Source organism: Hypoxylon trugodes (genome assembly GCF_022578975.1).
Source record: "Hypoxylon trugodes strain CBS 135444 unplaced genomic scaffold F4822scaffold_7, whole genome shotgun sequence".
Lineage (NCBI taxonomy): Eukaryota > Fungi > Ascomycota > Sordariomycetes > Xylariales > Hypoxylaceae > Hypoxylon > Hypoxylon trugodes.
This window is the reverse complement of record NW_026250022.1, coordinates 2,730,632-2,755,837: the sequence shown is the minus strand read 5'-3', so window position 1 is coordinate 2,755,837 and position 25,206 is coordinate 2,730,632. Positions and strand designations below refer to the sequence as shown.

The following is a 25,206-nucleotide window of genomic DNA, read 5'->3' as shown; positions in this document are numbered from 1 at the left end:
GTTGCATCTTGGTTGGCCACTTCTTGTTAATAGGGGAGATAAATACGTTTGTAGTTTAAAACCCATTGGAATTCGTATTATATGTAGCATATAGCGGGGACAAGGTCATTCGAGTATCATTCGATACCACTCTCTTGGGTATGTTAAATAGCTCCACGGGAACATATTAAAGTAAAAAGAATTCTAAAGCAACAAAGCTCTAAGTTCCAGCCAAACTCCGTCTCAATTGTGAGACATGCCGTCTATCATAATCTATTACCCCTATCCTCTCATCATGTTCTATCGTGGTCTATCGCACACGCTTATGTCGTGGGGAAAATATTCGTGATCATCTAAAAACCATATTAGTCACTAATCCCCAGAGAAGTTTATTTTAGGAAATGTACTCACGCCCAATTCCCTAGGGACAATAAACAGCGCTGTCGCCTCCGCAAGAACTAAGGGTTTCTCTCCTTCGTTGACTAGAGTTTCTATCCGCCCCTCGACCCAAGCCTTGCGCCCTTCTACTTTGGTCGTGGTAGCCCTAAGCACTATATACGACTTGGCCGGCGCCGGAGCGCGGTAGTTGATATTGAGGTTGGCAGTAACCGCAATCTTCTGCGGTAAGGCGGGGAAACAACACCGCGCCAGACCCTCATCGAGTAGAGTCGCAAGGAGTCCACCGTGAACTATACCCGGGTGACCGCATAGCTCCTGGCCTAGGTACGATATCGACACCAAGGACTTGCCGCCTTCCTCGGAGAATATCACCGGCGGGACAACGATTCTGCCCGGTCCTAGCAACGTGCCACCTGTGAGGTTGTTATCCCGATACGCGGGCGGGATCTGAAGATGCGGCCTCGCCTCACGGAACTCCGGCTTCGACCGCATCTCTTGGGTGAGCGAGTGGTTGCTTATGAAGTCCTCGACCTCGCGCTCTTCATCCGTCGCCGGGGTATACATGGTAAGGGTCTCGGCACCCGTGGGTGCTTTGCCATTGATGGCCGCGATAACGGGAGCTGCTGCCATTGCGAAACCAAGGGTGGTGAATACTATGCCGATAGCTATAAATCTGGTGACGCGCTGTAGGAAGGATCGGGGCGGTAGTGAAGAACCTTCGCCTTTCTTAAATGTCAGCCGAGGTAACACAATAAGATAGTCCTGACCGGGGAAATATACCTGCGTAAGGGGATGTGCTGACAAAGCGACTATGTGGTATTGACCGACCCGGGCGCAGGATCGTCTTTATAGTCGGGTCAATAATCGTGAGCTGGCGGTAATGCACCCTAGCCAGACGATTGGCTCCTCGCATTCGTATGGCGAACATGACTACGAGAGGGAATTGAGGCCGTAGTGGGCCCTTCCAAGCCGGGCGGATTTCGTTGTCCTAACCAATTAAACCAACTCCGATGCCATATTATTTCTTGTCGCGACGAGTTGCGGCGGGATGTTGTTGAGTAACTTGATAAGCCACTCCGGTTTGTTACTGCGGATTTGGTTTCCCAACGGATTTTTTGTTCCAGTTGTCCGTTAGCCACTAATGCCAGAATAGGAAAATGCCGAGGTAGTTTATCTTATGAGGTAATGCTTCGATACCCCCACCTACCTTAGACATTCAGAAAATATCTTCACATCTCGGAATAGAGTCCATATAAAATACAAACTCCAACAACAAAATGTCCGAGCCAAAAAGAAAAGTTTGATTCAAATACATATAGTTTTTACATTGGCATCATCGAAAATAAAAACCTTCCAAATGAATAAGGCAGTAGTATACCGATATTATACTAGAGATTTTAATCTAACCGCGGCTCGCCGACTTAGCGTCTCGTCTCGGAAGGTTTTAACGTCTAAAAATATTTCACCAACTATTGTGCCTAGTGCTAGTGTCGGTATTGCGTGGAAGGCTAGATCCTTAGCGAGGGGTTCCATCTTCTGCAAGGGACATGAAACCTATAACAATAATAAGGACCATGTGTAATAAATGGATCTCTTTAGCAGCTTGTTTCAGGAAGAGTTAAGATGACGTCTGTTTGGATATGACATAGTTTAAATCAATGTCTATGGAAAGAGCAACTTGAAGATTCTTAGGTAGATATTTAGGGCTTAGCTGCCGTAATATCCGTACCCGTAAATCCACAGTAGCAGAGTAGGTACCGGCCGTCTCCGTGTTAGTGGCCGAACAGCCACCACAACCAATCCAGTTGTAAAATTCCCATACCAATTGTTCTGTTAAGATCCCATCACTCTCTACCGTTACACAAAGCAAGCTATCTAATACGTAAGCACCCTGTCACTGGTTTACCTCTGACGCAAACAAACAGTCAAGGGTGTGCCATTCATACTCATGATTCGATAGGCTGTCAATCGAAATCCCATGTCGTAGATTGCCGAGTCTGTCACACCACACTCAAGTGATCTACACGTTTCTATGCGGAGTATAAGAGTAAGAATCTTGAATTGAGATTCTCACTTTAGAGCTCTAGAATTGCACAAACTTACATACACAATAGAAATACCATAATACGAAACTATCTACGAAAAAGAACTCATACATTAAGTCACTATGGTCAGTAATAGCCCCTATATCCGTAGCGTCTGTATTACAAGGCGTACCCCTCTGACTTATTACCAGGCCACCGCCGAAACAGTTGAACTGGGACCACCCCATGCTCCCAAGGAAGAATCTCTTAAAGTCTTCAGCGAGATCGAGCACGAGCTGAAGAAAACACTTCTGCACATGAAGCACACATACCTCAGTAAGCAACTCTCCACCCAATACCGACCACAAAACACCCTTCCATAAAGTGAAAGTAAAAGTGAGATACAGAGCTAACAAAAAATAGAGCACGAACCCGAATACTTCGCCGCAGTCCAATCCCTCAGCGACGCAGAACTAACATCTTTCTCCTCCTCCGACCTAGAAGAAGTGCGCGTAGGTATCTCCGCCTACGGCCTACACCTCTTCGGCAAAGTCCGTCTCCCCGCCATGCCCGACTCCGGGCCCGCATACATCCACTTCCGCGCTTTCGTCGGAGGGGATGGACATAACGAGCCCGGCGTCGCTACGCTTCATAGCATCCACACGGAGGATGTAGAGGAGCCGGATGGTGGGCGGAAGTACCGTGCTATTTTCACGAAGGAGGATCCGCTGGAGTGGTTTGATACTTGATTTTGTTGAATTATTAAAGTATCGATGTGCTTAGTGAAACCTGCGGATTTAGAGCGAGTGGCTTATAAATAAATACCTACGTAGGCAAAATAAACAAAATACCATGAGAATGAACAAGCACTTCACGCAAATTACACGGAAATAAGTTGCCAAATACGTAAGAATGTACCGAACTAGGTATCTTGAATTCTCAAGTATCTGTCCCCATCTATAATCGCGAAAACGCCCTTGAATAATGCCTGATATTTACTGTGCCAGGTACCGTCAACTGCTAACTCATATATCATCCTCATCCTGCGCCAGCATCTCAGCATAATCATCCGCAGACGCGAACGTAGGCAAGTTCTTGAGCGCCTTCCTCCTCTTCTTACGGTCATCTGGTTTCTCCTTATCTTCCTCTTCCTCATCTTCGCCGCCAGGTACCTTCTGAAGCTCTGAATCACCTTCATCTTCATCCTCCGAATCATCCCAGAACTCAACTCCGCCCTCAGACTCATCATCACTACCAAGCTCCGCCATTTGCTTCTCAAGATCGTCATCATCCTCATCCAAACTCATCAAATCACCAAAGCTTGCCTCGCTCTCCTCATCGCCCTCGACTTCAGGCCGCGACGCTACAAGCGCGTCCCAAATCTCGTCTTCTTCCGCTTCTTCGGCATCCTCGCCTTCCGCTGCTTCCTTGCGCTTCTTGCGTTCGGCTTGTTCTGACTTGCCTATGCGGCTGAAGTATTCGTGGAAGAACACATCGTCGACGGCGACGTCCTCGCTCTTCTTATTCCAGAATTCTGCTGAGTTCAAGGAACTGCCTGCGCCTCTGGCGGAAGGCTTGCTGGAGAGTAGGACGCTACCTTGACCACCTGCGGCAACTGGTTGCATGATGGACACGCCCTTAGTCGAGTCGACGGTCTTAGCATTACGGTAAACAAATTTGTCTAAGAACGCTATGAGTGTGTGGTTTGCTAATTCAGGCTTTTGAGCGGCTTTCTGTCCATTTAATAGAGTCGTTGCATAGACATCAACGGAAGGGTGGTAATGTTTGAGAAATGGTAGTATTTCCCATAAACAGCTGCGATGCGCGTTGCTGTACTCAGGGTCCCGTTTTCGTCCATCATAAACACCTTCAACCTTTTTGGATTGGGCGTCAACCCCATTGACGTTAGTATCTGCTGGGGCATCTGAAGCCACACCCGGGGCCGTTTCCTCTTCGTCGTGTTCTTCGGGCTCATTTATAAGTGTTTTCAAATCCGGGAATGTGGAAGAGAGATCGATTATAAGATAAAGGATACCACAGACGAAGGAAGGTTGATGCAGGCTCAAGATTTGCAACATCCTCTTTACAAATCCCTTTACTCGGCGAACATCAACGTCGGCTTTTAAGCTTCGGTATAGAAGATTCAAATATAAGGCTTGCTTAGAGGAAGTAATAAGACGAGGATCCAATAGAGACTCGTAAAGAGTTCTATAGAATCTATCCGTAGCGATATGTCTGGTGGCGGAGAGTTGCTGAATAAGCATGAGAGCCTGGATACTGGTGTTGAAATTAGATGAGTGTGTAATGCGGAAAAGTGTGTCCAAATGCGACTCGAGCCTAGTACAAATTAGCGGTGTTACACGGGATTAAGAGAATATCACGATAGGACGTACGTGGATTGTTCGGCTTGCGAAAATGGCACAGCTCGATTTACTCCAGTGAGAACTGCTGATGCAAGCTTTTCGGCGGCTTCCTTGTCACTTGAGCTAACCTGATCCTTATCATCGGGCTTCTTCGACGCGTGCGGTTTCTTCTGTCGATTTTGTTTGTCGCCTTTGGAAGCACCGAAGTTCCCATCATGTTGACTGAGTTCGCCGCTCTTAAGTAAGGCCACAAAAAGACCAAAGTAGATATTGAGCAGAGAATCGGCAATTTGAGGTTCTTTAGTGCTTAAGATAGTTTGGTTTAATGTGTTGATAGCATAATATTTGGCACGAATTTGTTGTCCTGGTCGGAATAGAATGTCCTGTTCGATACTGCGTATGACCACTTTTTTCATGCCGGGGTGAGTGTTTAGGAGTTGTAGAAGTAGGTAGGATGCTCTTGACGCGATCTTACGTTCGCGATCACCGAGTTTGTTTACTAGAAGCCGTAAAAGATTGGATTCTTGTTCAGGTTTGTCCCGTAACAAGGCGAACGCAAGGTCAACAGCCTTGGTACGAGCATATTCAACCTCATCGTCACACCATATTTCAAGATTTTGTATGATCTTGAAATATGCCTCCTTCAGCCAATCCTCAAATATCCACGAGATTAAGTGTTCCTTGGTGATTTTCCCAGGTAATGCTTGGCCGGCAGACCAATTTTTGATGCCATGCTTCTGCAAAGTTCCAGCAAGGCCTAATTGAGACGAGAAAAGACGCAGCCGTCTATCTGAAGGCAGAATTGAACCTGGCCCGAAAAGATCCACCAGGGCGGCCAGTGCAGCGAGAGCTTGCCCACGACTTCTTTTCCCCGAAAGTCCGATTAGATTGTCAAGGGCTTTGATATTATGTATCGGAGATTCTTGGATAGCTAGGGTTAACGCGGAGACTTTATCCGACATGGTACCCGAAGACATGATAGTCGACATGAATTTGTGCGATGAAGATTTCGACAGCGTTTTATTGTATGCGACACCGTCCTCATCCAACACGGACTTGGCGTATGCCTTCAATTCGGCTATTGCTGCTGTATGGGCCGATATATCCTCAGACGCGGGAGTGGGTAGAGTTTTTAAACTAACAGCATGCCAGTCAGGACGAGGTTCAAACATCTTGGATGAGAATCAGTTCAAGTTGCGCAGTGGTATCCAAACATATAAATGCGTACTAACCGTCTTCCGTTTGATGTCTTGTAGAGGTTTTTCGTCGGCTTCTGGCTCTGAAGCAGCCGAGTCTTCTTCATCCTCGACTTCTTCAGCGCCGTCGGCCCCATCATCGGATTCTTCGTCTCCGGGTTCCGGCCTCACATCGTCAAAACCAAGACCAGCAGCAAACTTAGCCAGCTCGGCACGGAGGTCCTTGTCTGTATTCTTTTTGCTCTTCTCGTTGTTGAGCTCTTCGTCCTCGGAGTCAATATCTTCTACCAGCTTCAAATCCTCCTCGTCTCCACCAAGAGCCTTGATTTCATCGAGAAGTGTGCTATGATCGGGTTTCCCAGAAGCTCTAGTCGGTTTCTGGGTCTGCTTTTGGGTCTTGGGCGATCTGTTGCTATCCTTCATGGGTTTCTTGTGATTCGGCGCAGACGTATTCTTCCTCTTATTCGGCGGCGATTGGTCGACATCTGCTGTTTGGTCCCTTTTTCTTTTGCCTTGATCTTTCTTGCTTGGGTTCTTCTTGGACTCAGCAAGTTGACTGTCGATTTTGGCTGTCAATCTCGACAGTGCATCGTCGTCGAAAGTCGCCATTTGGGGCAATAAGAGTATCGGTCCGGCTTTATTCAGTATATGCGAAGAGGGGAGCGCCGGAAAAGTTGTCAATCGCAAGACCGAAGCGCGGCGTGAAGCAATGCGACGAAGCTAAAGAAAATTTCAAGAGCTGACAGGGAAGCAGGGAAGGGAAAAAAAAAAATTGGAGGGGTCCACGGCGCCGGTAGAAAGGACCCACAGTACATTGGCCAATCGATAAGCTTCTATTCTCACTATCGCCCAGGATTTAAGCACCTAAGACCCCTGAAGCTTGCCCTATCGTTCGACTTAACTCTTACCTAACCCAAGCACTTTCAACGCCTATGAAAACTGAAATCTACAACTTGGAGTCATTTCCAGTTGGGTTCTTTTTATACGGTTCAAAATATTGTTGAGAACTTGGCTCTTTTCGTCAAATTCTTAGAAGAGAAGACATAGGACCAATTGACCATGCTACGACCAAGATGATGATGCTCTCCCGCACTCCAGGGAGAAAACATGGATATATTCTCCAATGCTTGAGGGTGTATGGTAGGCGGCCGTCGAGCACTGCAGCTCCTACAAATTCTCTGGTTCGGAATGTCACTTCTATTAAAAAATGTATATATGTTAATGTATTCTTAGTCCGATGTCAAAATACAAGATAGTTTCACTCGCTCGTCTAAATTCTGGATACCGACTGGAGGCATCGCTGCTACTGAAAATGAGGGTATGCATATTCTCATGAGTGGTGCTTAAGACTTGCTTTTTCTAACTAAGACCAGACGCCCATAACAAATTAATTCGGGCGGGTTACCTCCGTCAGGTGCGTTCTTATGTTTATGGATGTCTTGCCATTTTATGTCTGACTTAATTGGTTGTAAAAAGTCGCATGCAGGAATATTCCATATGCTGCCCTTGGGCCAAAAAGTCCAAGAGAAATTAGAAAGATTAATCGACAAGTATATGTTACAACTTGGTATGCGTCACTTCGAATATCTATTCTACTCATTTTTTGTCCATATCATACTAACAGTATAAAGGTGCATCTAAGGTTTCATTATCGTCCATCTCATCCCAGGCGTTATGGCAACAAACAAATCGACTAGACGGTTATGGTCCAGAGGTCAGTAAATGCAGATAATTCAGATTTAACATCTGGGCCGCTTACATGATTTCTAGTTGTTTCGATTCGATGATAGGAAAGAAGTTCCCTATTTACTAGCACCAACCCACGAAGAGGAGATAACGACCCTCGTATCAAAGACAATCAAGTCATATAAGAGCCTCCCTTTACGGCTTTATCAGATTGGTGAGTCACATTTAATGCTATTTTCCAACGTAGTCTCATCTTTCCAGGGCGCAAATACCGAGATGAGATCCGCCCGCGCCAGGGAGTGTTACGGTCGAGAGAATTTCTCATGAAGGATCTTTATACCTTCGATTACTCTATCCCCTCGGCCATCTCAACTTATGAAGAGATCAGAGAAGCTTATTCTCGACTTTTCAACGAGTTGAAGCTTCCATATCTGGTTGCGGAAGCTAGCTCTGGTGATATTGGGGGCGATTTAAGTCATGAGTATCATCTCCCAAGTCCGATTGGGGAGGATAACGTGATTAGTTGTAACAGCTGCGATTATGTTGCTAACGAGGAGCTTGCTTCCGCTCGACTCGAGTCTATGAAGGAAGCCTCTCCGGAGACTAACTCGGGGGATGTCTTGGCCGCTAATGTGTGGCGCGGCGTCTCCAAAGATAGGTCAACACTCATCAATGTTTGGTATCCCGCCTCCTTCTCCGGCGATAGTATCAATACACACGCTATTAAGTCGGCCCTACCCGAGCTAGATTCAAGCCTTAATGACTCCACGCCATTTTGGTCATCTACAATACCAATAGGCAAATCTTCAGAACCTCGAAAGCAAGTACGGCTAGTCAACATCATCGACTACAGACTAGGGGCGCCGTTTGCCAGTGCGCTTTCAACCAACCCAAGTCCTGAAACACTACTTCCTAAGAACGCAGACCTTGATCTTTCTACTATTACTACTGACTACCTAACCGCATCTGACGATCAAATCCCTCTCAATGTCCTCCGCGTCCGTGACGGTGACAATTGTCCCCGCTGCGACTCCGGTAAGCTCAAAGTTCAGAAGGCCATCGAGCTTGGACATACTTTCCATCTCGGTACCCGCTACTCGGACCCCCTTGAAGCGCATGTCCAAGTACCCTCACACTTGATCGAAGGGGAAGTCGCATTGAAAAGTGCTGGGGATATGAAAACCGTATCTATGCAAATGGGTTGCCACGGCATCGGGCTATCCCGCATCATCGGAGCCGTCGCAGACCACCTCGCCGACGCCAAAGGACTTAACTGGCCCCGTGCCATTGCACCCTTTGAAGTCGTCGTAGTCCCAGGTCGAGGCCTAGAGCAAGACGGAGTTATAGTAGCGGAGTACCTAGCCAATTCGCAGGCTCATAGGCCTCTCGACTTGTTACTGGACGACCGCACTGAGTCCCTGCCATGGAAGATGCGGGATGCTGACTTGGTTGGATATCCGGTTGTTGTGATCCTAGGGAAGGGGTGGAATTCGGAGAGGCTTTGCGAGGTCCAGTGTAGGAGGTTGTCGAGTGTTTCGCATGTGCTGCTTGAGGACTTACCGATTTATATTAACCAGCTTCTGGCTCAGCTGTGAAAATACTCTACACTCTACTCTGGATTCTCTGTATCTACAACATGGAAAGGATAATACGACGAATAAGATATTATGATGTATTCATGTGCTATTGAATTTTCGCAATCATAATATGATAAAGCGAGGATATTCTACACAACGCCTTTTCCTTGGTTCAATTTTTTCAGGCATTTCATCTTGATGCTATGCAAACTTAGGTTTTCAATAGTCTCCACGTAGTCAGGAGATACCTCAATAAGATGACAGTCGACCCGGCGTTACGTTGAAGACGAAAGTGCGCTGCATCTCTGCGGCCCAGCACCCGCCCCATAACCACCTACCCACTCCCCGGCGATTCAGCGAACGGTTTAAGCAAACCTCCGCATCTCCTAAGTCCGATACTGTTTTCAGTAAAGCGTGACTTCATCGCGGAATATCGCTGCTTGGGTTATCCGTCACCATTCTCGATTGATGCAGGTCCTTTTGTCACTCTATTAATCCTAGTCGAAGGTATTCCCCAGCTTTTCCCTGTGAAGATCTGACGGTAACCTGCAGATACTCCGGCAGTGTGGCGGTAGGAACGGTCCCGAATCGACAGACAACGCCTCCGAACTCACATCCACAGCATGTGTATCAAACTAAAACCCGAAGCGCGAAGACGCGGTTCATGTCGAATCTCCTGTTCGTCCGTTCGATGAACGCGTTTTCCATCTCATCCGTATTGATGATACTGGCGAAAGCCCTTGGCAGGATGTTGTCTGGTGTTGAGAAGTTGTGGATATATGGTTGGAAATTGTCTATATAAACTCGCTGGCATCATGGAATTATCTTGTTTTAGATACATCTCAGCTTCAACAAGAATAATATAGCAATCTAGACATCTTCACCTTAAATCCAGAAATTGATTTACCAAACAATCATGGCTGCTCCAGGAAACAAGTACTTCATCCAAGACAAACTGTCGCAGCGTGCACCTCACCACGAGAGCTTTGCGAAGCTATGGGAGACGCAATGGAAACCGGCTGTAAGACTCTCAAAACTATTAGAAAATGCTACAATACTAATGGAATATACAGTGCGAGAAGGGTCTCTACCCCTTCATGTTCAGCAGCATAGCAGACTTCCAGCCCATCGTCGACGACATCTCCGCCAAGGGACTAAAGAGGCCTTACGACTGGGATCAATACGCCGAATGCTTCTTCCCCAAGGGTGAGGAACTCGTAGCCCGCGCTAAGCAGGCCGAGGATGAGGGTAACAAGGAGAAGGCCTATGAATTGTACATGTGCGTAGCAACATCCCTAACAAGGTATGCATAAATGGGTAATGCTAATAGATAATCTAGGCGAGCATCAGCCATCTACCGCATCGGGCGTTTCCCTATGCCGCGCTCCCCGAAACAATGGACAGCCTGGGAGCGCAGCAAGTCCGCCGCTCTAAAGGGCCTCGGACTACACAAGTATCCCATGGTCGGAGTCTCAATCCCACACGTGCACGCAGCCAACGGCGACGGACCAGAGCTGCAAGTCTTCTACCACCTACCGGCATCAGCATCCGCTTCCAACAAAGTACCCCTGATCGTCGTATTTACGGGACTAGACGGCTACCGCACGGAGCTAGCCGTGTGGAAGAACGGGTGGGCGTCCCTGGGATGCGCTATGGTGATCATTGAGATCCCGGGTACCGGCGACAACCCCGGCGTGCCGTCTGATCCCGAGAGCGCGGATCGCGTCTGGAGTAGTTTGTTCGATTGGGTTGCGCAGCAGGAAGGAATTGATCAGAACCGTATCGCCAACTGGGGTTTTAGTACGGGAGGATATTGTTCGATACGATTGGCGCATACTCACCCTGATAAGGTGAAGGGCGCTGTGTGTCTCGGTGGTGGTGCTCACCACATGTTTGACAAGGAATGGTTAGAGGCGGCGAATTATCTGGAGTATCCCTTCGAGTAAGTTTTCGCGCATACCATTGTCTCACAGTCGGGATAAAAGCCGAGGAATTGACTAATGATGTACTGCTATAGCCTACCCTACACGCTCTCTCGCAGACATGGCTATGCAGAGAACGAACTTGATAAGTTTTACAAGGAAGCGCGAGACAAGTTCTCCCTGATTAGCACCGGCATCGTGGATAGGCCAAGCACACGCCTTTTGCTAATCAACGGTACCGATGATGAGATCTTCCCTATTGATGACTATATCCTATGCCTGCAACGCGGTGGACCGAAAGAAGCTCGGTAAGTAAACGGAAACCCGATTTCTTGTCCCATTGTGATACGACTAACTTCGTACCCTAGATTTGTTAAGGGAGCTAAACATATGGGTGAGCCGGAATCGGTATCTGTTATTCTTCAATGGATCTTTAAGATACTAGATCTCCCAGGAGATGTGGGACAATTCATGTCGAACCTCGCATTCGATCCGAAATATTGAATAATGGATGACAACCGGGAAAGCAGACAAAGGGCATCTAGTTGTGATTTAATGTTGGTTAGATAATTTTGATGGTCAAATACGAAGAATTGAAAACGCTGTTTTTATAAGATTGTAAAGTGAAGACAGCATTACGCTTATTTTATTGTTTGTGAATTAATATTTTGGATAGGCGTCATGTTCTGGCAAATTTCCTCGATTTTCTTATCCTTGATATAGCTTCGGTTATTTTCGAAGGCATCGGACTAGGGAATATGTGGGTGTTGATTCACTGCCCTCACTGATCGGCGCGGGGGTAGAGCGAGATCTTTGCTTGGTTAAGAAAGAACGGATACCAGCCGGTGATATCAAAACTGCCTTCTTGCTGTATGTCTGGCGTGCTTCGTAGATTTCATGTCGGAATACTCGTTAATGCAACCTTCTCGATGGTACATTGAAAACTTTTTCAATTCAAAAGGGATATGACGAGAGCGAATCGGTTATAAGTTGTTGTGTTTGCTTGCTTGCTTTTTAGAATAATTCGTTAACCCCGCCGTCGGCCTGTATCCTTGTGGTAAATTGCGCCAAATTGGATATACGGAGCTCCCAAAGCCAGACAATCATTATACGGTCATACTTACGTTTATAGGGCCATAGAATACGTCTATGCTTAGATCTGCAGCAATTAGGTGGTTGGGATCATCGGCGTACTTATCCTAATAATGGCAGCCTTGAAGATTGTGGCAAGCCTGTTTGCGACAATTCTAGGCCGCGCAGGAACAGTAGCTAATCCTGTAGTGGCGGTGAGGAATGGTAGCTACGAAGGCCTATATCTTCCAGCTTTCGACCAAGACATATTTCTCGGTATACCATACGCTCAAGATACTGGCGGTGCGAACCGATTTCGTATCCCGCAATCTTTGGATGAGACATGGGATGGTATTCGGAATGCTAAAGCTTATGGTCCTGGCTGTCCGGATTATTACTTGTCGGCCGAGGAGTTGCATGGTATGAGCGAGGATTGTCTCAGTATTAACATCGTACGCCCTGCTGGAATAAGCAATAATAGTAATGGCAGCGATGGCAGTCCCCGGCTTCTTCCGGTTATGTTCTGGATTCATGGGGGCGGGTATCAGTATGGTGGTAGCGGCGAGTCCAACTATAACTTAACGTACCTGGTGCAGAAATCAGTGGAAATTGGCTTGCCTATTATAGGTGCCAGCATCAACTATCGGAAAGGGGGCTGGGGAAACATGTATTCTGTTGAGATTCAGGTACTATGCCCCTATTTCAGCTGCCTGTAATGTGCCTATTGTTTTCGCTAATAAGTGTATTTTAGGGGTCAGGGAACACTAATTTGGCGCTACGAGACATGCGTAAAGCGCTAGCTTGGGTTCAAGAGAACATTGAATCCTTTGGGGGCAACGCCTCTTCAGTAACGATTTGGGGCCAGTCGGCGGGGTCATTCGCTGTGGTACGTCGGGAAAATCACCACTATTTTGTTCGGAACACATCCGAAACAAACAGGCTTTGACTAAGTCGCTGACATGAAGCCTCCTAACAGGGCCAACTCTTGATGAGCTATGGCGGACGAACAGACGGTCTTTTTCATCGGTCAATTCAGGAGAGTGGAAGCGCGACGACAGCGTGGTGCAATGGATCAGATTGGTACCAGCCTATTTATAATAATATTGTCGACCAAGTTAACTGCAGCTCGGTTCCGGATACGCTAGAATGCTTGCGAACTGTCGACTATAAGGCTTTATACCCCTTTTTGAACTCGTCTGCTGTTCCCGGGCCTGGATTCTACCCTACCGTTGGTGAGTTTCACTTTAGCTATCTTTCCGTTATTTTATAGGGGGTAATGTAAGGTCATGTAGAGGTTGCTTTAGCGTAAAATGGGCTGTAATAACTGACGTTATCCCCTAAAAGATGGTGACGTGCTGCCGAATTACCCATCGGAACTTTTGCGCTCCGGGCGTTTCGCACACATACCACACCTATATGGGACCACATCCGACGAAGGTACCGATAATGCCCCTTTAGGCATTGATTCGGATACGGAATTGCGAGATTTTCTGTTACATGGCACGGGTTTTGACTTTCCTGATGCCACGGTTGATCGTATTTTGGAGTTATACCCGGATGATCCAGCACAAGGTATTCCTTTAAACACAGGATCCGAGCGTTTTGCGGATAAAGGATGGCAATACAAGCGAGTGGCGGCAATTGTCGGTGATGTCTTCTACCACGGGCCGCGCCGGTACGATGTCCGTCACTATTCTCCCCATTCGCCGACATATTCATATCGATTTAACACTCGTCCATGGGAGAACACATCCGCCAATGTTACGGCAACGAATAACTCTACCGTTTCTGGAGGAGGGCAGCTTGCACCAGCTTATAAGGGTGTTGAACATTTTAGCGAGGTGGCTTTTGTATTCGCTAACCCCACGACGGTAGGGCCTTGGCCGGAATACCGTAAGCTGAGCGACCAGATAAGCACCCAGTGGCTGCGATTCGCTCACACGGGGAATCCAAACGGACCGGGTTTACCACAGTGGCCCCGATATGACGAAAGCGACGACGGTCTCAATCTAGTAATAGAGACGGAAGTGCAAGGTGGATCATATGTAGAGGCTGATACGTACCGATTAGCCGGTCGTCAATACTTAACACAATGGGCCAGGAGGAGACACGTTTAAAACAGCAGCAAGTCCTAGACCGAATACGGATTCTGCTTATGGTGATATTAGTCTTGCTAATAACTGTTGCCGTCTGGAAATATTGGTTATTAGGATCTTGACGGCTGAATATGTTGCGGGACAGTTAAGTGAGCGGTGTGAAGATCGGAAATCCAGTACCAATCAGGATTGCGAGACTTGTGGCATCCCGTATAAATTCTGGGAATTGACGTCAAATAAAGGCAGCAATGCCGTAATTAGAGCCAACGAAATATGTAAGCAGGCAGAAAAGGGCTTTCGGATTTTTGAATTGGAAAGCATTGAATCATCCACATCCCGATTCTCACGACGCGATCGAGGCATGAAACGATGAAGGAAGATTAAGCGGGAATGTTTCGACTGATTAGTGGATTGGCTGCCTAATTCTATAGAATTTTATTTTTTAGGCGTGTTCGACGCGCCAGGTCACAAGACTTCGTGTCGGCTTTAGCGTTTAAACCCCTGTAATGTCACCCACTATAATCCCCGCCGCTAGGCTGCGACGGACTTTCTTTAGCAGTTCGCCGGCGTGTCATACGGTCTCAGCTCTCTTTTACTCCCCTCAACTTCAACAACTTCGCAACTCGGTGCTATGTAGCCTCAGCATCCTAACACCACGAGAGGCCAAAATGGACAAGTCTGCCTAATTCTAAAGAAGATCCTTGATCGGCGAAGAGATCCATATTACTAGGTCTAAGTAGTTAACTATCTCTATAAAATATCTTCATCATCCGTCTCTGTTTTGTCTATCAAGTGTAGCTTTCTTCACTGTCTTCCATATTTGAATAACTTGACAAACTTCAATCCATCTCCTATTCATCACATATAGCTATACCCTAAAGCTATAATTCTCTTTGATTTAATTTCTTAGTTAAACCCTTCGAGAAAAATGACTATCTCAACTCTTCCCAAGTTGCCGGCCGCTCACGATGAGTTGGCAAACTACATCGCCAACCGTCCTGAGACTCCAATGGCCGAACTGATGGAGCCTTACCGCGCCTTCGAGGCTCGATTGCGTGAAATATACGCCCAGCAGCGTAACAATCCTATCCTCGATGATCCATTCCTCAATTGCCTCCCCCTTTTCACCAAAGATACACTAAATATCAAGACCCGTGCTCGTAACCTTGAAGCAGAAACGCCTAGCGAGAAAGAAAAGTACATCATGACCCTTCCTAGCGATAGACGACGTGCAGACGGTTCGCCTGCCACCGTTTCTTCCCTCAAGGAATTTCGCCATAACTTCAGCATCTTTTCTGAGTCTTCCCTCGCTGAAATGGACTGGAGCAACGTTGTCGCCGCTGGATCTTCCGTTGTCAATTGTCTCTTACCTGTTCCCGAACAATACAGAAAATCCAAGAGGTCACTTCGTTATTACTACCACGAGAAATTTTGCCCCGCTTCTGATGTCGACTTGTTCTTGTACGGCCTCGACGAAGAACAGGCTATTGAGAAGATCAAGGACATTGAAACTCGCATTCGTGATGCAATTCTCACTGAAGTGACTGTCGTGCGAACCAAGAACGCTATCACCATCTGTGAGTTGCTTCCTATGGCCATGTGTACCTCTAGCTATGCTCTAACTTTAGACAAACAGGCAGCCAGTATCCTACTCGCCACGTTCAGGTATATATTAACTTGCGTTGTGTTTCATATCGGTCGCTTACTTTATTGTAGATTGTGCTTCGAGTGTATAAGTCTATTTCGGAGATTCTAACTGGGTTTGATATCGACTGTTCCTGTGCCGCTTACGACGGCAAACAGGTTTACTGCACTCCGCGTGCTCTGGCTTCTTACATCACCCAAATCAATCCGATCGACCTTAGTCGGAGAAGCCCTTCTTATGAGAACCGTCTTTCTAAGTACAGTCACCGAAATTTTGAGGTTTACTGGTCGGAGCTTGACCGATCTCGTGTTGACCCTACAATATATGAACGTAGTTTCCAGATGACACTTGGACTCGCCCGGCTACTTGTGTTGGAGCGTCTGCCAACTACAAATGCGCGAGACGAATATCTGAGGAAGCGCCGTGAGGAACGTGGAAGACCCCTACCACCTGTTCGTTATCAGTTTCATCTCCAGGGAAATATCAAGGAGAACCACGAGGATGAAGTCGCGGACTGGGTTGACGAAGATGAAGTTTCCAATTACCACACTTTTACCGTTCCTTACGGCACCAAGTTCAGCGCCAAAAAGGTTGAAAAGCTTTGCTATACTAAAGACCTGCGTAAGTAAACCCTTTCTAGACCCATATTAGGTTCATTATCTAGTGACCACCTCCCGGCCATCAATCTTCAATGAGCTTGCTGTATTTATATGACTAACTGGAAATTAGTCCTAAATGCTGAATGGAATCAACCAAAGGAGAGGGAGGTATATCTCCACAGGCATCCTGCTTTCTTTGGGCGGATTGAAGATGTAAGTCCGGCCAGCACAAATCCCCTCTGCTTTGTGCTAACCTGACGGATTCAAGGTCATTGAGGACTGCTGTGGGACTTGCCCAAAGCCACAAACCCCAGAGGAGATCGAAGTAGCGGAGAAGGAAAGCGAGATTTACGTATCAGGGAAGATTTCTTTCCGCATTGACGATCCAGGCAGACAGGTAAGTGAGATCGGCTATTAGATATACACTCACAACGCTAACATTTTCAATTTTTAGCAAATCGGTAGCTTCAACCCTCTCACGGAGGATGATTGGACTGAAATGGCGTATGTGGGCAACACAGCTCGCCTCTGCCAGGCCATTGTTGATGGTGATCTCGAACACGTTGAAGACTGGCTTTCTCAAGAAGGAGCCGATCCCAACACAAGAGATTATACAGGACGAACTCCGTTGCACCTTGCTGTTTCCAGCTCAACGCCTGAAATAGTCAAGTGTTTAGTTGACCACGGCGCTCGCCTCGTCGCTCGCTTAGCCGATGGTCGGACCGCTCTTCACTTAGCCGCGGCACGTGGCGATGCTAAAATTGTCAAGACCCTTCTAGAGAAAAGCAATGCTAACGAGGAGGAGGAGGAAGAGAAGGAGGATCAGCGCCGCAAAGCTCGCCAATTGGAGCATAAGGCTAGCCAGGTGGACGAGCTCGATAAGAAGACCACCGCTGATAAGTCCGACAAAGAATCTGAGGAAGATTCCGACGCGGAGCTAGTCGACGATGATATGTCGGAAGAAAATGATGGTGTAGAGTCCGTCGCAACTGGATCGTTCGTTAAAGTTGCTAAGAAGGATGAAAGGAAGGATAGCGATGTGGCAATCCCAGAGGACGACCAGAGCGGTCCAGATTTCTACAAGGTCGATGCTGTCGCTTGGGATTCGAAATGCAGCGCTCTTCACCTGGCCATTCTCAATGGCCATTGCGAAATCGTCAAGCTTATGTGTCAAGAGTTTGGCGCCGACGTACTCTTGCCCGTTAAACTTAACGACCAGTACAACTCAAATAACGTTGCAATCCTAACCTTGGTCTTGGCCTTGACTCTTCCAGCTGATAAAGCTGTGCAAATGGCGGATACGCTGCTGAGCCTAGGTGCTACTTCATCTCAAGCGGATGCCAATGGTGTTACGGCGTTCCATCGATATATCCAAAACGGTGGAGCAAGCTTGGTTGAGAAGCTATGGGAAAATGACAAGGTCGGCCTCAAGGCGGCCCTCAACCACGTGGCTGTTATTGGCAACTATTATAACGGCGATGCTATGACTCCGCTGATGACGGCCATCGCCAAGAACGATACGACTCTTGTACTCAAACTCCTCGAAGTGGGAGCAAAACCTCATATCGATTTCGAATCATGGTTGAAAGGCGCGAAGGTCACATTGCAAAACTATCTAAATGTAAGTCTATTTTGGAAATTTGTGCTGCACTCTTTACTCTGCTTCTTGGGTTGTTTCTTGTCAGTATACGAAGCACTAACTTGAATATTACAGGATTACGAAAACAATCTCAGAGTTTTCGAAACCACCACTGACCAGCCCCTAATAGTGGCTATAAAGTCCGAGCAACCTTCTAATGCCATTGAACTACTAGAGAAAGGAGCAGATCCCAACGTCATAACAAAGTCAAGCCATAATCTCGTTCGGAATATCGGTTTCTGGCGAGGTATGTCTCATCAAAAGGGTGAAACCGCACTGGATGTAGTCCATGATCTACTCCATCAATTCCGTAAATACAAGGAAAGGTTAGCTGGTACAACTGACTCGTTTCAGCCCAACAAGAGACCAGGTTTCTACAGCATAGAAAGAAATATTTGGGTAGATCAGCCGGTGGAACCAATTCAAACCACGGAGTTTCTCACGAATTTTGCTGAGGGTACATATCAACACTGGGTAGTTTCCACAGACATCGCACGGGCGGCTGCCGATTATCGCTCGGCCGTGAAGAACTTTGAAAAAGAGAAGAATGACAATGATAGCCTTAAAGGTACAGGGGAGAAGCTTGAAGCTATCGAGGACATCATCTCGCAGCTTGAAAGGGTCGAAAAGACCCTTGAGGCTAAGGGCGCGAAGACTTTCAAAGAACAATACCCCGATGTCATTAGAAAGCTGAAAGAAAACGCACACCCAGAACCGGACACCAACAAACCGGAGGAAGCTCCCAACACACCTCCATACTCCCTAAAGTTCGAATTCAAAAATGCCCCAGACGTTACAGAAGCGCGAAAGGCTGCGTATATAAAGCTGTAAGTATAACTTGAAACCTATCCCATTCGCAATGCTAATGTTCTAAAGGTTTGAAGCGGCGTGGAATGGTGACCTCGAGGTCATCAAGTCACTTACCCTAGCTTCCTGGGATGCAGAGAAAAAGGAACCACCCCTTACAATGGCGGTGTCCGATATGAAACAGAACAATCCTTTCTCGCTCGCATTCCTCCGTGGACATTACGGGGTGGCCAAATCAATCCTTGAGATTGCGCACGCTCAGTGGTTACCAAAATCAAAGGGCGCAACACGCTTCAGAATGAACACTGATGAAGATGACTCCCCTCAAGTAGAATCCGATAACGACGATGACGATGACGACAAACTGGATGTACATGAGGAAGTCATAGACGATCAATTTACAATCGACAATGTTGGCCAAGTTTCTATGCAGGTCAAGAGCAACACGCTTGCGAGTACACTCCTAAATTGGACATCACCTACATTCACAATGCAGCTTGATGGTTCAGTTAAAACCACGGGGAAGCAAGAGACTCTCTTCAAATACACAATTAGAGAGAACGACACGAAGGGTTTCGATACTCTAGTCGACTTTAATATCGACTTCGCGGCTAAGGAGCCTAACGACGAAGACGAAACCCACAAATTCTACACGTTGCCCTTGCACCACTTCAGCAGCGCTTTGAGACGTGGACGGACAGAAATGCTTGCCACTGTCATCAGACGAACTGGGGCTGGAATCCCTATAGATGATCTTGTAAAGAAAAGCGGCGCTGAACTGAAAGTAAAACCTCGCTATTACCAGGGCTTGAGTGTTTACGGGAAGAAGAGAGCAGACTGGGCCAATGCTGGCCGCAATCTTGTAGTCAAGTCCACCGGGAGCAAGGTTCCGCCATTGCTTTCTGCAGCTTTCAGTGGCAGCTTAGAGGCTACAGAGTGGTTTGTCAGCGACACTCCAATGCGACACTACCTGGAGTTTGGAAAATCCGATAGTGCTCAAGAGGATATTCGCTTTAAGCACTTGAACGAAGCACCTGGAGGATTTGATAGAGCTATCGCTAAATGGCTCGGCGTCCAAAGTGAGTCCCCATTTCTTTTTTTGCGTCGGTGGGTATGTTTGGACCTTTCGCTAACGTTTGCTAGATGATTTCGTTATTCATTCTGTGGTAATGGGAACCCCGCGAAAAGGCACTACAAGCCTCATCGAATACCTCATCAAGGTCTGCCCATCGTCTCTTGAGGCTAAGTCAGACCAGGGATATACTCCCTTGTATTTGGCCTGCCTCCTAGGAAGAGTCCAAGCCGCAAAGACGCTTATCAATGCCGGAGCCAACCAATTCGTCAAAGATAAAGAGTACAACAATATTATCCATGCTACTCTCAAGAATCGCCCTAGATATGACCAGCTCAAAGAACTCATAGGTCTTTTCGATCCCGATCTGAGATCTCACATGTTCGCTCAGCGAAATAGCCTTACACACGGAGGTGATACTCCCCTTCATGCCTGGTTGAGAGATGCCAATCCAGTTTCGCAGCGTTGGCACTGGGATGGAGAACAGAATATTTGCAGCCTTGAAGACGAAGTCTTCGATAACATAAGGATCCTGAAACTAGTCCTGGAATTCTCCGGTGGGGTGGAGCTAGAAGTCATGAACGGCTCCGGTGATACGATCCTTCATACCGCAGTACTCCGACATCTTCCGGAACAAGTTCACGTGCTTCTTTCTCAAAACCCCGGCTTGGTATACCGCGAAAACGCAGTCGGAAGAACACCTGCCGAAATCGCACACGATATCTTGACTAACTCGAAGGTGGAAGGTGTAGATCCTATGATACGTCCCAACCGTCAATCGCTAGTCCAGCGGTTCCAAACCAGGCATCCTAAGACTTTCCTTCCCAAGGAGTCTTCCCAGGATGATGATCATAGCGGAAAAACTCGCAAGCAACGTACTTGGCAAGTCATTGAGGAGTATCTCGCCAAAGTCGACGGTAAACGTCGCCTTGTTAGCCTGAACGAGGCGAACGATGTGGCTAAGCGACTAGGCGAGAATTACGCCTGGCAACGATATTATCAGCGACACACTAAGTCCGAATTGGAGCAAGAGCAGCGAGAAGAGGAACAACCCCAGAAGGAAGAGAAGGAGGATGATTTTGTCACGAGCAAGTATGCCGAGGTTCGATATTCGGCATGGGAGAAGGAACAGGAGGATTAAGCTGGTGTTGTTAGTGTTATAGTCGTGGAAGAAGTGATATGCAGTCGTAACTGATCGAGACTGTCTACTGTATTTTCTTTATAGATGATATATATTCATTATAGTTTACTGTGCCGTCGTTCATCTCATTCCAATCGTGAGACGCGTATTGGAAATCCCCCACAAGGTATCCAGTAGGGGGGACCCTAGGTATCCAAACTGGGACGTTTCATGGGAAGCTAGTACTCGTCCCCTCTATTTCCTAATTGCGACCCTTGCTGTTGCTTGTACCAATGATAATCCCTGATAGTCAACGATGTTGGAAATAGGATGCAAATGCCTACCACATAATTGGCAGATCTGGGGTTCTGCACCACGCGGCTGGTTGTCAGATTATAAATCCAAAGCCTGAATACTTAAACGCCCTATATTAGCTTAGAAGGATAACTACCGTACACTCACCTCGTTTATTAAATTACATAGCGGCATCATCTAAGAAATTATAGGACGAAAAAAAATAATACGTGACAGACATAAGTCCGCGATGCTAGCCAGTGAATGGTCATGGACGGGTCGGCTAGTTGCCGCTCTATTGGCAATATTAGCTGTATGATATACCAAGAAAACGAATCACTTTGACGCCTTACTAACCATGCTCTAGTACCCCATCCTCCAAGCAATCTATAACCTCTACTTCCACCCCCTCCGCAAAATCCCCGGGCCACGGACATGGTCCGCTTCAAGGCTCCCCTTCGTATGTGCACTCCTACGAGGAACCATAATACAAGACATCGAGAAACTCCACCGAAAATACGGTCCAGTGTTACGCATCGCACCAGATGAAGTCACATTCGCGCAAGAAGAAGCGTATAACGATATCTTCCAACCACGATCCAATAACCAACCCCCATTCCCCAAAGATCCCGTATGGTGGGAGTTTCCACCGGGTCTGCCGGTGTCGTTGATGAATGCGTTTGATCCCGAGTCGCATGCGCGGATTCGGAGACAACTCGCCCCTGGGTTTACTATGCGTGCGCTCCGCGCGCAGGAGCCGATTTTACAGAGATATGTGAATCTCCTCGTTGAAAGGCTCCACGAGCGTGCTAAGGGTAAGGGGGCTGTGATTGATATGATGCCATGGTTCAACTTCACCACCTTCGATATCTTCGGGGACCTCGGTTTCGGTGAATCTTTCGGGTGTCTCGAGAACTCGCAATACCACTCCTGGGTCGCGATGTTATTCCGGACCGTAAAAGCATCGGCCTACGGTACCGCGGCGAAGTTTTACCCCCTTGTGCAATTTATTCTTATGAAATGCATGCCCCCGTCCCTCAAAAAGGTGCAAGAAAATCATTACCAGCAGATTGTGGATAAAGTACACAGGAGAATGAATTGGGAACTTGAGAGGCCGGATATTATGTCCCATGTCATTAGGGGAAATGATGAGAAGAAAGGACTGCCGATTGGTGAGATTAATTCTACGTTCATGGTGTTGACGACTGCTGGAAGCGAAACTACGGCTACGACGTTATGCGGCACGTTGAATTATCTCGTGCATAATGGGGATAAACTGGATATTTTGACACGAGAGGTGCGAATGCGTTTCCAAAGCGAAAGTGAAATAACGCTTGATGCGCTGCAGAATCTCCCGTATTTGAATGCTGTTCTCAATGAGGGATTGAGATTGTGCCCGCCGATTCCGTGGATGCTTCCGAGGCGTGTACCGGCTGGTGGCGAGACGGTTTGCGGGATATGGCTTCCTGAAGGGGTGAGTTCTTTTTTAATGATATGTTTTCTGCCTAGTACCCCTTCTAACACAAAGATAGACACCCGTCTCAATCCAAGCCTACACAATCCACCGAGACCCAGCCAATTTCCACCTTGCCTCCTCATTTCTTCCCGAACGGTGGCTCCCCGAAGCCAGTGCGGACGTTAGCTCCGTATTCTACAACGACAAGCGACAAGCTGTTCAACCATTCAGCGTCGGTCCACGTGCCTGTCTGGGAAAGAACCTCGCGATGGCCGAAATGCGGTTGATATTAGCGAAGCTTCTGTGGACGCTCGACTTTGAGGCAGTGGAGGGAAAGAAGGTTGTTTGGGAGGAGTTGAAGACGTTTGCGATTGTGGAGAAGAAGCCGATTGAAGTAAAGGTTCAGGTGAGAGATGATTTGCCGGGATTGTAAAGTTTGGAAAAGGATTTTTCTTTTGGAGATTTGGACCATTCCCTAGCCAAGAGCAATCACCATTCAGGTAGCGGTAGCGGTAGCGTAAAAGGATGGGGCCTGCATTTCGGTAAGCGGTCCGAGGCCGATTTTTGTAAATATATAGTTCCAAAACATCAGTACAATAAGATATAGATATAAGGACCCAAAATGAGAAATCACGTAAAATAAATTTTCGTAACTTTTAGATAACCATTGTGTTGCCGAATGCCAGGAATCTAGTATATTCTATCTTTTTTTATTTTTGGTGGGGGACGAGAGGAACTTTAGTGGATGGGATGTCCCGGGTATCATGTCTCGTTTTGGGGGGTTCAACCATCTACAAATGCCTCACTCTTGGCTTTCAATGTGCCCTCGTCAGTTGAACCATCTTGGTTAGTGGACGGCCTGTTTGCGATCAAGCGCTACGTTTTGTCAGTACTTCCGTGTTGATTAATTTGAGTGATAGAAGATTGCATACCACTAGGTTTCTTAGTAGCACAGCAATTGTGACTTTACCAACTGAAGGTACGTAAATTGACGCCTTTTCTTTAACGGCCGGCCCGTCGAAGTTTCGATATGAAGAGAAGTTGATGCAAACGGTTCCATCTCGTATAAGCTCAGTCGGCACCTTGTATTTCTCCGCGGGTACGCCACCGATGATGACATCGCTTATTGGTATACATTGTTCTAGAGTCCAGCCCTCCTTGTCTTGGACTTGGTGTCGTGGTTGTTTGATGCCTTGGCCTCGAGTAAAGACTTGAACTCCGGTTAAGTCAACTGAATACACCGTAGCGCCATCATTAGCTAGGAGAGCAGCCAATGGCCGGCCGTTAACCTCCGATCGGTTAATCACCGTGATGGTCCTCCCGAAAAGTCGGTTTCCATAGGGTAAAATAGAGTTGTAGATTTGAAGGTATTCCAAGATCTTCACCACGGCTAGTGGGGTGCAAGGAAGAATGGATTTCTTCAGGTTGTGTGGTGGATCCAGGAACCTGACATTGTGGTACATGTTGTAAATATGTTTGTGGCAGAGTCCTTCAACATCCTTGGAGAGTGAAACAGTCTCCTGGACATATCGATCATGGGCTGGGTTCCCAGGGAAGATAGGGTAGTAGACGATAATGCCGTCGACTTTGTTATCTTCATTGGCACTCACGATTTCCTCTTCGAGTTTATCCTTGTCTACTTGGCGCAAATCGAACGTAAATCCGCTAATTAGCTGTAAGTGATTTGCTCTCATGTGTAAATTGAAATATCCTCATTTCGCAAAGAATATGTTGTCTCTTACTTCTCTTCGCAAGTCTTCTTGGACCATTCGGCGTATTTGACTGCTGCAGGGTCATCGTTGGCTAAGAAAGCCACTAAAGTTGGTTGCTGTTCAGCGTCTTTTTGGATGGATTTCAGCGTATCCTTGACCTCAGCTAGGAGGCCTTTAGCGATTGTATCCGCTAATATGACCTTGCAGGTCTTGGGTACATCTTGTGTAGCCATCTTCCGAAGGTTATGGGACTGAACTGAGTGAGTTAATTGGCTTTGAGAAGATAAAAGGACTCAATTGGGACTATGAAGTAAGATTATACATAATTAAATAGAATTTAAAGAAAAATAGAGTTGATATTTAGATGCACGTATAAATGTTGAAGAGAAAACGCAGGGACGAGTGAATTTCCAACGTACCTGCCCCGCTATTAATGCCCCGCGATTCAGATAGAAAATACGCGGCAACGGCAGCGTGTTCGGCGTGTACAAGCTAACGTAAGCAGATTTAGGCGTAAAAAGATTTTCTGTTCTGCGATGTGAGAGGGAA

The 25,206-nt window shown here is 47.1% G+C and overlaps 9 protein-coding genes across 9 annotated transcripts; 6 read left to right on the top strand and 3 right to left on the bottom strand.

Moving 5' to 3' along the window:
• Positions 1-31: 31 nt before the first annotated feature.
• Positions 32-2,056, bottom strand: F4822DRAFT_411585 (Thioesterase/thiol ester dehydrase-isomerase). Its single transcript, XM_051458879.1, has 3 exons — positions 1,159-2,056; positions 391-1,100; positions 32-332 (listed from the first exon to the last, which is right to left on the bottom strand). Exons 1-3 carry the CDS (start codon positions 1,304-1,306, stop codon positions 303-305), a joined length of 888 nt encoding a protein of 295 aa, XP_051312701.1. The 5' UTR covers positions 1,307-2,056; the 3' UTR covers positions 32-302.
• F4822DRAFT_411582 (uncharacterized protein) lies at positions 2,045-3,267 on the top strand. The gene is made up of 5 exons (XM_051458878.1): positions 2,045-2,260; positions 2,339-2,425; positions 2,493-2,548; positions 2,615-2,738; positions 2,826-3,267. The coding sequence occupies exons 3-5, from the start codon at positions 2,546-2,548 to the stop codon at positions 3,149-3,151; spliced, it is 453 nt and encodes a 150-aa protein (XP_051312700.1). The 5' UTR covers positions 2,045-2,260; positions 2,339-2,425; positions 2,493-2,545; the 3' UTR covers positions 3,152-3,267.
• Positions 3,268-6,731, bottom strand: F4822DRAFT_411578 (CBF-domain-containing protein). Its single transcript, XM_051458877.1, has 3 exons — positions 5,998-6,731; positions 4,796-5,937; positions 3,268-4,739 (listed from the first exon to the last, which is right to left on the bottom strand). Exons 1-3 carry the CDS (start codon positions 6,568-6,570, stop codon positions 3,428-3,430), a joined length of 3,027 nt encoding a protein of 1,008 aa, XP_051312699.1. The 5' UTR covers positions 6,571-6,731; the 3' UTR covers positions 3,268-3,427.
• A 303-nt stretch (positions 6,732-7,034) lies between these two features.
• Positions 7,035-9,242, top strand: F4822DRAFT_431792 (prolyl-tRNA synthetase; the record flags this gene model as incomplete). The annotated part of the gene is made up of 7 exons (XM_051461535.1): positions 7,035-7,142; positions 7,195-7,279; positions 7,335-7,375; positions 7,438-7,528; positions 7,593-7,675; positions 7,732-7,861; positions 7,909-9,242. The coding sequence occupies 7 exons, from the start codon at positions 7,035-7,037 to the stop codon at positions 9,240-9,242; spliced, it is 1,872 nt and encodes a 623-aa protein (XP_051312698.1).
• An 898-nt stretch (positions 9,243-10,140) lies between these two features.
• F4822DRAFT_438041 (yellowish-green 1-like protein) lies at positions 10,141-11,650 on the top strand (the record flags this gene model as incomplete). The annotated part of the gene is made up of 5 exons (XM_051462468.1): positions 10,141-10,245; positions 10,298-10,527; positions 10,564-11,166; positions 11,242-11,454; positions 11,515-11,650. 5 exons carry the CDS (start codon positions 10,141-10,143, stop codon positions 11,648-11,650), a joined length of 1,287 nt encoding a protein of 428 aa, XP_051312697.1.
• A 111-nt stretch (positions 11,651-11,761) lies between these two features.
• Positions 11,762-14,415, top strand: F4822DRAFT_329308 (alpha/beta-hydrolase). Its single transcript, XM_051455623.1, has 4 exons — positions 11,762-12,903; positions 12,969-13,103; positions 13,194-13,449; positions 13,562-14,415. Exons 1-4 carry the CDS (start codon positions 12,352-12,354, stop codon positions 14,332-14,334), a joined length of 1,716 nt encoding a protein of 571 aa, XP_051312696.1. The 5' UTR covers positions 11,762-12,351; the 3' UTR covers positions 14,335-14,415.
• Positions 14,416-15,099: 684 nt separating this feature from the next.
• On the top strand, positions 15,100-21,478 carry F4822DRAFT_329269 (ankyrin). Its single transcript, XM_051455621.1, has 9 exons — positions 15,100-15,890; positions 15,950-15,978; positions 16,030-16,579; positions 16,688-16,770; positions 16,826-16,954; positions 17,012-18,178; positions 18,272-19,023; positions 19,073-20,082; positions 20,147-21,478. The coding sequence occupies exons 1-9, from the start codon at positions 15,242-15,244 to the stop codon at positions 21,214-21,216; spliced, it is 5,439 nt and encodes a 1,812-aa protein (XP_051312695.1). The 5' UTR covers positions 15,100-15,241; the 3' UTR covers positions 21,217-21,478.
• F4822DRAFT_329270 (putative cytochrome P450) lies at positions 21,479-23,534 on the top strand. The gene is made up of 3 exons (XM_051455622.1): positions 21,479-21,802; positions 21,857-22,963; positions 23,022-23,534. The coding sequence occupies exons 1-3, from the start codon at positions 21,740-21,742 to the stop codon at positions 23,376-23,378; spliced, it is 1,527 nt and encodes a 508-aa protein (XP_051312694.1). The 5' UTR covers positions 21,479-21,739; the 3' UTR covers positions 23,379-23,534.
• A 194-nt stretch (positions 23,535-23,728) lies between these two features.
• Positions 23,729-24,890, bottom strand: F4822DRAFT_431787 (putative methylenetetrahydrofolate dehydrogenase; the record flags this gene model as incomplete). Its single annotated transcript, XM_051461534.1, has 3 exons — positions 23,729-23,821; positions 23,878-24,610; positions 24,688-24,890. 3 exons carry the CDS (start codon positions 24,888-24,890, stop codon positions 23,729-23,731), a joined length of 1,029 nt encoding a protein of 342 aa, XP_051312693.1.
• Positions 24,891-25,206: the final 316 nt, after the last annotated feature.

Excerpts from the sequence above, each read along its gene's own strand:
- F4822DRAFT_411578 (XM_051458877.1), bottom strand. The coding sequence starts at position 6,570 with ATGGCGACTTTCGACGACGATGCACTGTCGAGATTGACAGCCAAAATC. Across the intron at positions 5,938-5,997 it reads AAGACATCAAACGGAAGACG|ATGTTTGAACCTCGTCCTGA; the intron begins GTTAGTACGCAT and ends TTCTCATCCAAG. Across the intron at positions 4,740-4,795 it reads TCGCAAGCCGAACAATCCAC|GCTCGAGTCGCATTTGGACA; the intron begins GTACGTCCTATC and ends AATTTGTACTAG.
- F4822DRAFT_329308 (XM_051455623.1), top strand. The coding sequence starts at position 12,352 with ATGGCAGCCTTGAAGATTGTGGCAAGCCTGTTTGCGACAATTCTAGGC. Across the intron at positions 13,104-13,193 it reads CGGCGGGGTCATTCGCTGTG|GGCCAACTCTTGATGAGCTA; the intron begins GTACGTCGGGAA and ends GCCTCCTAACAG. Across the intron at positions 13,450-13,561 it reads TGGATTCTACCCTACCGTTG|ATGGTGACGTGCTGCCGAAT; the intron begins GTGAGTTTCACT and ends ATCCCCTAAAAG.
- F4822DRAFT_411582 (XM_051458878.1), top strand. Across the intron at positions 2,739-2,825 it reads CATGAAGCACACATACCTCA|AGCACGAACCCGAATACTTC; the intron begins GTAAGCAACTCT and ends AACAAAAAATAG.
- F4822DRAFT_329269 (XM_051455621.1), top strand. The coding sequence starts at position 15,242 with ATGACTATCTCAACTCTTCCCAAGTTGCCGGCCGCTCACGATGAGTTG. Across the intron at positions 15,891-15,949 it reads CAAGAACGCTATCACCATCT|GCAGCCAGTATCCTACTCGC; the intron begins GTGAGTTGCTTC and ends TTAGACAAACAG. Across the intron at positions 18,179-18,271 it reads CATTGCAAAACTATCTAAAT|GATTACGAAAACAATCTCAG; the intron begins GTAAGTCTATTT and ends TGAATATTACAG.
- F4822DRAFT_411585 (XM_051458879.1), bottom strand. The coding sequence starts at position 1,306 with ATGTTCGCCATACGAATGCGAGGAGCCAATCGTCTGGCTAGGGTGCAT. Across the intron at positions 1,101-1,158 it reads CAGCACATCCCCTTACGCAG|GCGAAGGTTCTTCACTACCG; the intron begins GTATATTTCCCC and ends CATTTAAGAAAG. Across the intron at positions 333-390 it reads TTGTCCCTAGGGAATTGGGC|ATGATCACGAATATTTTCCC; the intron begins GTGAGTACATTT and ends TATGGTTTTTAG.
- F4822DRAFT_329270 (XM_051455622.1), top strand. The coding sequence starts at position 21,740 with ATGCTAGCCAGTGAATGGTCATGGACGGGTCGGCTAGTTGCCGCTCTA. Across the intron at positions 21,803-21,856 it reads CTCTATTGGCAATATTAGCT|TACCCCATCCTCCAAGCAAT; the intron begins GTATGATATACC and ends ACCATGCTCTAG. Across the intron at positions 22,964-23,021 it reads GGATATGGCTTCCTGAAGGG|ACACCCGTCTCAATCCAAGC; the intron begins GTGAGTTCTTTT and ends ACACAAAGATAG.